The 11557-nt window shown below is 43.0% G+C and overlaps 1 protein-coding gene across 1 annotated transcript in view; it reads right to left on the reverse strand.

The window, feature by feature from the left end:
• The window catches only part of LOC116079799 (coiled-coil domain-containing protein 170-like), a 49253-nt gene that overhangs the window by 27307 nt on the left and 10389 nt on the right, over window positions 1–11557 (reverse strand). Inside the window, exon 4 of the mRNA XM_031355846.1 lies at window positions 977–1233. Coding sequence (XP_031211706.1) covers window positions 977–1233 — 257 coding nt within the window. The remainder of the gene's footprint in view (window positions 1–976; window positions 1234–11557) is intronic.

Genomic DNA, 11557 nt, shown 5'->3' on the forward strand with positions numbered 1-11557 from the left:
TTTTTGTTATAATATTTTATAAATTTTAAGGAATATGACAAAAAAGATATTGTAGGTATTGAAGAGGGTGTCTATGGGAGGAGTGGTGGTACAAAAGGAGAACAAGAATGTGATTCAATTCTATTTACTTAAAATATGTTTTTAAATGTTAACAAACTCATGTAAATTGAAATCATGTAACTTTTTTCATCATAATGCAATAAAAGTTAAAAAAAGAAAAAAAAGAAAAAAAGAAAATATCCAGTCGGGCAGTGGTGGCGCATACCTGTAATCCCAGCACTTGGGAGTCAGAGGCTGGCAGATTTCTGAGTTCGAGGCCAGCCTGGTCTACAGAGTGAGTTGCAGGTCGGCCAGGGCTATACAGAGAAATCCTGTCTCAAAAAACAAAACAAAAACAAAAACCAAAAAATACAATAAAAAGAAAAAAAAGAGAGAGAGAAAAAATAGAAAATAATAACCCTGACCAAACTAACCTGGAAAAGGAAAAGTTTTTTTAGCTTATAGGCCACAGTTTTCATTGAGGCAAGTCAGGGCAGGAATTCAAGATAGGAACTCAGAGACAGAAACTGTGGCCCTGAAGAATGCAGCTTACTGGCTTGCTCCCTATGGCTTGCTTAGCCTGATTTGTTATCTAACCCAAGACCCTGTGCCCTCCTATATCAATCATAATCAAAAAAATGCCCCCACAGACTTGCCTATGACTCAGGCTTATAGAGGCATTTTCTCTTTTGAGGTCCCCTCTTCCCAGACTGTCCTCGTTTGCATCAAGTTGACAGAAAACAAAAACAAAAAACAAAAAACAAAACAAAACAAAAAAAAACTAACCAGCACACTCCCAAAGTATCAGATATTCAGTGAAATTCTATTAAATTCTATTAAATTATCAGTGAAATTCTATTAAATTATCCCATATCAGGAATATGGGCTTATATACAATTTAAACACACACACACATTGTAGATCTGTGTATACCCACCTTAGACGGTTCTCTAGGTCTATGACTCTCTCAGTCAGATCCCAGTTGTGTCTTCCAAAACTCTGAGAATTTGTGTTTTTCAAAATCTTAATCTTCACTAGAGAGTCAGCAAGGTCCTGAAGGTTCTGGACGTCCTCTCTCAGGGACGTTATCAGGAGCGCCTGCTGGGCATTGGAGTCTTTGTAACTCTCTAACTCAGCCTTCACTTCTTGCAAAGATGTTTCTTTCATGTAGAGCTTGCTTTGAAGATTTCTCAGCTAAGGAGGAGGGGAAAGAAAATATTAGTTAAAGTAACTATCATGATGCTAACTCACTGTGAATAGAAGTTACACATTGCTAGAGAGTAAATGAAGCCTTTCTATTCCTTAACTGCTTGTCTTAATGTTTAGAAGCCCTTTAAAATAAACACAATGGCACAGTCAGTTTGAAATAAATAGTCTATCAACATTAAAACTGTGCAAGTCTTTAGTACTTCCATAACTATTAAATTACAGGAATAAAGGATTTGGGGATTTCTGCCAAAAAGAAGCCATGCTATATATAGCCTTAGATGTCTTGCTTTCTGGCATGTGGCTCACACACAGGCAATGTTCTTAGGTCTGTCTTAGTTCCTGATCTTATGTGTGCAAGTGGGGAAAATAAAAGGGGGAGAGTCCAAAGGAAGAGCAAAGATTTAAGTGGCTGACTGTTGCTGGGTGTAGTGGCACCTGCTTTTAATCCCAACACTTGGGAGGCAGAGGCAGGAGGATCTCTGTGAAATCATAAGCTAGTCTGGTCTACATAGTGAGTTCCAGGACAACCAGGGCTGTGTAAAGAGACTGTCACAAGAAGGAGGAGGAGGGCTAGCTGTGTGATAAAGGGGAGAGATGCCTTGGCAGTTAAAAGAACTGGTTGTATGTCTGGAGAATCCAGGTTTCATTCCAAGCACTTACATGCTACCTCACAACCATCTCTAACTCCAGCTAATTTTTTAACTTTTAATTTAATTTACTTATTTATTTCTTTATTTGGTTTTCGAGACAGGGTTTCTCTGTGTAGCCCTGGCAGTCCTGGAACTCACTCTGTAGACCAGGCTGGCCTCGAACTCAGAAATCCGCCTCCCTCTGCCTCCCAAGTGCTGGGATTAAAGGCCTGCGCCACCACTGTCCAGCCACATCGACAGTTTTAAGCCTGTGCTTAGAAATGAAAATGTTTAACAACTTTAACACATCAGTCACACAATCTCAGGGGGGTTGAAATCCAGGTACGTCTCATTTTGTTTCCAAACATTCATTTTGCGCTTGATTTCACTGGTTCAAACATCTACGTACTGGAATGAATCTACCTGCCTATTTTCAGGGCTCTTTCTCTGAAGTGCATCAGCCTGACAGAGCATGGAACATGCTGCTTGCTGACTAGTCCTCCAAGGGCTAAGAAGCTCACCCCTGAGAGCCCAGAATCACAGACAATCCAGAAGACAGTCATAGCACGGTCTTAGTGCCTGCCGTTAGACACCACGCTGACTTCTCGGGCATCTTTCCCCTCTCCCAGGACAGGTCAGGCCCTGGCTCTATCTAGTAAATAGCCACTGGCTCACACTCATGAGACCACTGAAATACAGCAGCCCTAGCTGGTCAGAGCTCCTGTAAGCATTGAGAAAGGAGTCACTTCCATAATGCTTTATGCAGCAACTGCAGCCTTGTCTTTCTGGATGTCTACTGCCTGAGAGGCTGCTCCTCTAGATAAGGCCTATGGAGACCTGCTGATTCCCCCGCCCCCCCCCCACCCCGCCTCAGTCCTGTACCTAATAAACACACTGAGGTTTCAGATCGTTGCGATAGTAAGTGCAACGCCATAGTGCATGCACAGCCACTTGACCCTGCTTTTCTGTACAAACACGTCTGGGCATCAGTTATGTCTTCATGCCTAGTCAGGCTGGCAGAGCAAGTCACAGGGGTAGAGGTGCTTACGCAACACCTCTGTTTGCTAGTAAATAAAATACATGCTCTGTGGGCTGGCGAGATGGCTCAGCGGGTAAGAGCACTGACTGCTCTTCCGAAGGTCCTGAGTTCGGATCTCAGCAACCACATGGTGGCTCACAAACACCCGTAATGAGATCTGATGCCCTCTTCTGGTGCGTCTGAAGACAGCTACAGTGTATTACGCCAGAGAGATCGGAGCGAGCGGGCAAGAATGAGCAGGCCGGCAGAGGTCCTGAGTTCAATTCCCAGCAGCACACATGATAGCTCACGGCCATCTGTACAGCTATAAATAAAATAAATAATAAAAAAAAAATACGTGCTTTGTTTCAGATCTACAGTGAATGCCTAGGCATTCTGTGAACTTTCACATCTAGGCAGGGCCAGCATTTGTAAAAGCAGCTAGAAGTACCTCATCCAATCTGTGGTGGGATTTCATACTGAGCACTGAACATGGCTTTGCATTTCTTGTGTAGAACACCAAGCTTATGGGGGTAAAGGGAGAGCCCTAGACTCGACAATGATTTCATCACAACTCCAGGGTAATTCCACCAAAGTGGAAACGTGAAGGAAAGCCTGAGACCCCTAGGAGCCCAGACGAACTTCTTTGCTGCCTTGTGATGCACTCTGGAACTGCAGTGGGCAGCTGGGGTCTTTCTGACAGACAGTCCTGAGGAGCTGGAGTGTGTAAGGATGGGGATAGCCACTCAGTATAGTCCCCTCTCTTAGTCAGGAAGTCCTTTGGCACAGGTTAAAAGCACCCACACTAAGGGCTGGAGAGATGATTCAGTGGCCAAGAGCTCTGGCTGCTCTTCCAGAGGTCCTAAGTTCCCAGCAACCACATGGTGACTCACAACCATCTGTAATGGGATCTGATGCCCTCTTCTGGTGGGGACAGCATATCATGGCAGGGACTGCCCCCAGCAGGCCAGGATGGAGACATTTCAGTAGCCTGTGGCAGCTTTTTATAAAAAATAAACAGTTGTTCCCATCTCTCCTAACCTTAGCCCTGGACAATGGCTGTATAGATTTCATTTGTGCATGACTGCTTTTCAGTTGGCCTTGGTGTGCATAATTATTCTATTATATCTGACTTTACTACTCCCTTCTCCTTTTGCTCTGGTGAATTCTGTGAAACTAGATGTTCCTTCATGTAATGGTTCTTAAACAATAAAAAATTGAGGCATAGTGGCACAGCACAGCACAGTCCTAATGGTCCAGGTGGATGCTGTGTGCTCTCATCTTGGAAACAATTTAACAACTGCACAATGGTAGTTCCAGATTAATGTTTGACTTGCAAAGAAAGTTTGAAAAAATTATTAGGAAATGAAATAGAGCCAAATTTGGAACCATGAGAAAGGGAAAAGTTATTGAAGTTATGAAATAAGTTTTGCACAACATTTGAGAGTGGTTCCTGGCTAAGCAAGGATAGAATGCATAAAATTATATACTCAAAAAACTAAGTCAAAACACTAGGACTCTTAGGCGAGTCATTATATGCAGTGTGCAGAAGCAGAAAGCTAGTGGAACCACTTGAGTTAAGGGTAAACTTGATTCTTTCTGGCCACTGCCTGGCAGCTTGGCCCATGTCATTTATCATTTGAGCTTTGCAGGAAAATTCAAGTAGCTAACCTTGGAGCTCTGAGCTCTGAAGTATAATAAGTAAGTCAAAAGTTAAAGTTGAAATAATGTTAAGTTCCAATTATTATTATTATTTTGGTCAGAGGCCTGGGAATAGAGGAAGCTTAAATCTTTGGGGAACAATTATAATTCTTGATTCTTTGTGGGATGTGGTTATTCTTTTAAATTTGATTTGACAATGATTATACGATGTCTTTTTTTCTACCTGCTTTTAGAGTAACAATAAAAGACTAGGGCAAGAAAAAAGTGAGAGAGAATGTGGTGAGTGAGGTACGCATGAGGTGTGCCTGAGGTGTGCGTGATATGAGCGTGGAGTGAGTGGAGAGAGCATGAGGAGAGTGTATGGAGAGTGTGTGTGTGAGTAAAAGGAGAGTGCATGTGGTATGTGTGAAGAATGTGTGTGAGAGTGAAAGGGGAACGCACAGAGGTGTGTAGGAGTGAAAAGTACAGAGTGTGAGCAGCCTCAAGCTGCAAGTAAGGGAGTAAAAGAGAAAGAGGAGAGAGAGAGAGAGAGAGAGAGAGAGAGAGAGAGAGAGAGAGAGAAACCTTAAGCCTTGAAAAATTGCCTGTTAGTTTGTACCTGAAAAGATGTCTGAGTCCGTTTATTATGCGCCTTCCAGATATTCCTGCTTCCAGTTGAGAACTCCAATCCTGTGTCAAGGCTGAACCCCAACACTCTTCTAGTGTGTCTGGAAATAGCTACAGTGTGTATATATGCATACAAATATACACACACATGCATGTATGTGTGTATTATGTACACTATATATATGTATATACTGTATATGTATACAGTATACATAATACACACATTTGTGTGTATATGTGTATACATATGTGTATATACAGTGTATATATAAATATATGGTATATATAGTAAGTATATCTTTATATATATAAAATAAATCTTAAAAATAAATAAAAACACCCACTAATCTTGCAAAAGAGCCAGGTTCTGTTTCTAGCACCCAGCACCCACATGGCGGTCTATCTGTAACTGCAGTTCCAGAGGATCTGTCATCCTCCTTCAGCCATGTATACATGCAGTCAAACATTCATACAGGTAAAATAAATCTTTAAAATGGACTGAATTTGTATTTGACTTATAATATTCAACTTTATATGTGACTTCTTAACTCATTATTCCTGCAGCCCGCCTGTGCAAGCATTTTATCTCAATACCATGTTTCCTAAGCTAGTGCACACAACCACCAACTGAGCAGGCTCATAGTTATTCTTTCTATATCTGGCCTTACCCAAATATAGCTTTCTTGCACCTGTTTCTCCATTATAGGGCAGAAACACATTGCAATTATTTTTGTACGTTACACAAAGAGATTAGTTTAATTATAACAAAAAATTGAAATGCATGCTATGAAGAGGAAAACTACCTTATCAAGACAATTGGGTCCCTGTGGGACTAAATAGTAGGTTGCCTAGGAAGCAAGAAATGACTCATGCTGGGGCTCAGGTATCTTGCTGCAACTGCTAAACTTCCTTTTATAACATGAACATGAGGATACCATGTAATAATAACTGTCACTAAATTTTTATTTTTTGAGACAAGGTCTCATTAGGCAACCCAGGCTGATCTTAAACTCAATATCTTATTTACTCAGGCTCTTGAGTACTGGGCTCTCTAGGCGTGTGCAACCATGCCTGGCTTGAGTTTTTTTATTTTTAAAATTATATTTGTTTGTGTGGTGGTGGTGGTGGTATGGGTATATGTATGTATGTGTGTGTGTGTGTGTGTATGTGTATTTATGTTGCACCTCAATACTAAGATTGTAATCTACCATGTCAGGACAGCTTTCTTTAGCTTGGTGCAAAATGGAGGACTTACATTTCTTTTCGAGGCTTCCTCTTCTCTGCCTGATCTGGGGAGCCCAACCCCAATCTTTTACCTGAGCAATGTCATGTAATCTTTGGCAAAATTACAAGTTCAACTTCCTGGAATGCCTCTCCATGCCAACGAAGTGCCTCTAGATCCTTAAACCTCAGCCAGTGAAACTTCACCCTAAGAAGAACCCCGTCCCACTTTCCAGGGTTCATATGTATATGTCTGGGTCTGTCTGGGTCTATGTCTATGTATGTATCCCTTGATTCACCCTGAATACAGTGTATGCACATAAACTGTTTTGTTGAAACTCATTTTTAAAAGCTGCTTCACTGAATAGCATCTAAGAAAGCTGTAACATAAAAATCCCCTGAGAAGGCCTTCTCCCTCCAGCATTCACTGCCAGACCTGGATCCTGCTAACCATCCATTCCACACTTCACTTCATCCTTCCCAGTCTGGTGTGCTGGTGTGTGTGTGTGTGTGTGTGTGTGTGTGTGTGTGTGTGTGTGTATGTGTGTGTTTGGGAGGTACACGCTACAGCACACATACAGAGGTCTGAGGACAACCTGCAGGATTTAGTTCTCTCTTTCCATCAGGTGTGTCCTGAAGACAAAACTTGGGTTGTCAGTCTTGGTGATAGACATTTTACTCACTGAGCCATTTCTCTGGCTTTGGCTTTGTAATTTTTATTAGATTAGAAAATGCCAGTGGGAGCTATGTAATACTTCTTGGGGGGAGGGAGGTGTCGTTGGAGATCAATCCTAGAGAGGTGTGCATTGCTAAGCATGCACCTCACTGCTGAGTCACATCCCTAGGTGCTATGTAGATGAGGCTGGCGTCTGTGGTAATCCTACTTCCCAAGCTTCCTGAGCACTGGGTTCACAGGTGCATACCACTCTGTCTGGCTGGAGTGTTTTTTAAATGTATATAGCATCCAAAACCATGTCAAAATGATAAGAACCTTTTAGATGTTTATATGTACAGAGGGTAGCTTCAAAAAATACTTTGAAAGCCAGGCATGCTAGTGTAGTGAGTTGGGCACTGTGGCACATGGCTGTAGCCTGAGCTAACTGAGATCCTAGAGAGGAGGCTCAATCGAGCTCATGAGTTTAAGGCTAGCTGGAGCAACACAGTGAGACTCTATCTAAAACAAGGAACTGAAGAAAATCTTTGAAAGTCTTTTTTTTTTTCTTTTTTCCTTTTTTCTTTTCTTTTTTTTGGTTTTTTTGTTGTTGTTGTTTTTGTTTTTGTTTTTGTTTTTGTTTTTTCAAGACAGGGTTTCTCTGAGTAGCCCTGGCTGTCCTGGAACTCACTCTATAGACCAGGCTGGCCTCGAACTCAGAAATCCACCTGCCTCTGCCTCCCAAGTGCTGGGATTAAAGGCATGTGCCACCACCGCCCGCTGAAAGTCTTGTAAATAATTTTTATATGTCCTTTAAACAAGGCGCCTGAAACCTTTCTCAACAGTTTGGCTTAAAAGTCAGAAAAGTGGCTTTGCAGATAAGGGCACTGTCAACCACCTAAGCATCAGCCCCAAGACCCACAGGGCAAAAGGCAAGAAGTGACTCTCTCCAGCACTCGGGAACAGAAGCAGGAGGATTGCAAGTTCAAGACCAGCTTGAGCTCCATTGTGAGAGTCTTAAACAAACAAACGGAAGAGCATAGACCTGGACTACAGTTCAGTTGCTAGAGTGTCTGTCTTACATATGCCAGTGGGTGAATACACGTGCCAGACGTGCCATCGCTGCTACTACTACTCATTGCATCCAACTCCAACTAACAAAACTACAGACTTTCCAAGTGCTATCATGGAGACATACTGTAGGCAATGCTGGCAGACACTACGTGTTGTCTCCATGTCCTTGTCACTACAGTCTGTGCCACGGCCTGGTGGGTAGAGGAGGAGGAGGCCTGGATCCTGCAGGCAGAGCTGTGATATTTATTAATGTTCCTTCTTGCAAGCATCCCTGCCTCCCCCTCCCCTCAGCTCTCTCTGCTCCCTCTCTCCTCACCCCAAGCCTGCGTCGGCTTTAGACACTTCAGGTCAAGAACAAATGAGAGCTCTACCCCTACACTACAGGAAATCTGATCTCTCGTGAAATCTACTTCCTGGCTCCTTATCAAATATGACTAATAGGTTATATTTTATTGACTTAGGTCTTGAAAACCCATTTACTGTGTTACAAATTATAATAATAAGAAACTGAGAATGGCGGTTAGGTTTTTGTCAGCTGGACACAAGCTAGGGTCACCTGGGAGGGAGGGAAGCCCAACAGAAAATGCTTCCATTAGGTCGCCCATAGGCAAGTGGGGAGAGGCATTTTCTTGATGAATAATTGATGTGGGGAGGCCCAGCTCACTGGCAGTGGTGCCAATCCTGTGTAAGAAAGCAGGCTGAGCAAGCCATGGGGAGCAAGTCAGTAAGCAGTATTCCTCCATGGTCTCCCCTTCAGTTTTTGCCTTTAGGTTCCTACCTTGACCTTTATGATGGACTTGTGATCTCTAAACTGAAATAAACCCCTTCCTCCCCAAGTTGGTCTTAGCCAGGGTGTTTATGACAGAAGTTGAAAGCAGACTAGGACAACATCTATTCTGTTCTGTTTCAGTTTGTGGGTGTGTTGTCGTCTGTGTGCATGTGTGCCATGCCCATGTGTACGTGATGGGATATGCCCAAGTGTGTGTACTGCGCAAGCCAGAGGTCAACGTTAGCTGCCTTTCTCACCTCACAAGCTCTGCACTTTACGTTTTAAATCTGTATCACTGATGTTATTGCTGCTATTGTGTGCACGCGCATGCGTACGTATGAGGGTGTATGTTTATGGAGAGATCAGAAGGCAACTCTGTGAAGTCTTTGCTCTCCACCTTTGCACAGTACTGTGTTTTGAATGAGAAATGTCCCGTAAGGCTCACGTATCTGAACACTCGGTCCCCCCATTGGCGGCAGTGTTGCTGGGGAACGTTATGGAACCCTCAGAAGGTAGAGCCTTGCTGAAGGAAGCATGTCACTGCCGGCAGGCTGTGAGAGTTTACGGCTTCACCCCACGTCCAGTTTGATGTCTGAGTCCCATATGCTGTTGAGGTGTGATCTCAGCCTCCTGCCACAGTGCTTCCCCGGTCACTGTGGACATTTAGCCCCCTGGAACTGTAAACTAAAATAAATCCTTTTTTTTTTTAAGATTTATTTTTATTTTACATGTATAAACTACGATAACCGTGTATATAAGTGTTTGCCTGCATGCTCCGGTCCCTCTCACTCCAGCGTAATTCACTGTAGCTGTCTTCAGACACTCCAGAAGAGGGCGTCAGATCTCATTACGGTGAGAGCCACCATGGTTGCTGAGATCCGAAGGAGGTGGCTCAGCGGGTAAAATAAATTCTGAAGTAGTGTTTAGTCATGGCATTTTATCACAGCAACGAAGAAGTGACTAATACACATGGATTCTAGAGATAAAACTTAAGCTAGCAGGCTTCCGTTGGTAGGTAGATGCCTTTGCTAGCTGAGCCATTTCACTGGCCCCTCCACCTTTTTGAAACAAAGTTTCTCACTGAACCTGGATCTCACCGGTTCAGCTAGTGAACTTCGGGGGCGGGAGGGGGGGGCTTCTGTCTCTGCCTCCCAGCATTTGGATTACAGATGTACTTCACAGCACCTGGATTTTTAAAAGGATTCTAGGGACCCAAACTCAGTTCTTCATGCTTTCACGACAAACACTTGGCCAATTAAGCCATCTCTCCAGTCCCTATTTTTGTTTTTTGTTTTGTTTGTTTGTTTGCTGGAGACAACTCAAGGTTGCTCTCAAATTCAATTGTCCTTCCTCAGCCTTCTGATACTGGGATGACAAATATGAACTATCCTTCATAGAGGTAAATATACTTTAAAAATGTAAAATATAGGGGGCTGGAGAGATGGCTCAGTGGTTAAGAGCACCGACTGCCCTTCTGAAGGTCCTGAGTTCAAATCCCAGCAACCACATCCTTAATGAGATCAGACGCCCTCTTCTGGTGTGTCTGAAGACAACTACAGTGAACTTACATATAATAAATAGATAAACCTTTTTTAAAAATATAAAATAAAATGAAAAGAAATACAAAATTCACATAGAAGCATGTATACACACACACACACGCATACACGCATACACATTTCTGGGACTGAGTATAGAATTGTGGTCTTTCGTTAGGCAAGTGCTCTACCAGCTGAGCTACCAACCCAGGCCCTCACAGCTATATTTGTGTCTTTTTAAGTGGAGTCTGGGACCAAGCTGTTGGTAGATAAGATAGCAAAGAAGAGCTTTACTAAAGGACTTGGCAGAAAAAGAACAAATTGAGCATCCTCAACTTGGTATAATGTGATATGTTTTTAACTCAAGTAATTAAGATAAAATGTGATCATTAAGATGGTCTGTAATCTAGTATGTCCAGTATAACTAAGTGCCCCTTTTTTCCTGAGGCAGAGTGCCCTGGCTGTCCTAGAACTCACTCTGTAGACCAGGCTGGTCTCAAACTCAGAAATCTACCTGTTTCTGCCTCCTGAGTGCTGGAATTAAAGGCATGAAGGAACATTGTCTTGCATTGGTGTCCTTTTAAAAAAATATTACATTACTTTGTGTGTGTGTGTGTGTGTGTGTGTGTGTGTACATACACACACAGCAGACACACACACACACATGCACACACACACTTTAGCATGCAGATGGTCATCAGAAGACAAGATGTAGAGCTGGTTTTCTCTTCTATTATGTGCTTCCCAGGGATTGAACTCAGGTTGTCAACACTGGAGGCAAGTGCTTTACCCACTGAGAAATCTCATCAGTTCTGCCTAGATGCCCTAATACGAAGGGAAACTTGGAGCTGGAGAGATGACCACTCAGTTAAGAGCCCTTGCTGCTTTTGTAGAGAACTGATGTTCAGTCCCCAGCACCCACATCAGGTAGTTTGCAGTCACCTGTAACTTCAGCTCCAAGAGATCTAATATCTCCCAACTCCCTGGGATCATCTTCCCACAAGTTCACAGACCATACAAAGACACAATACACACATAAATATAAATAAAATAAATCTTCAGAAAGGAAGGAGGTGAAGGGATAGGAGGAGGGAGGGAGGGAAGGAGGGAGGGAGGGAGGGAGGGAAGGAAGGAGGGAGG

The sequence above is a fragment of the Mastomys coucha genome, unplaced genomic scaffold (assembly GCF_008632895.1).
Source record: "Mastomys coucha isolate ucsf_1 unplaced genomic scaffold, UCSF_Mcou_1 pScaffold6, whole genome shotgun sequence".
Lineage (NCBI taxonomy): Eukaryota > Metazoa > Chordata > Mammalia > Rodentia > Muridae > Mastomys > Mastomys coucha.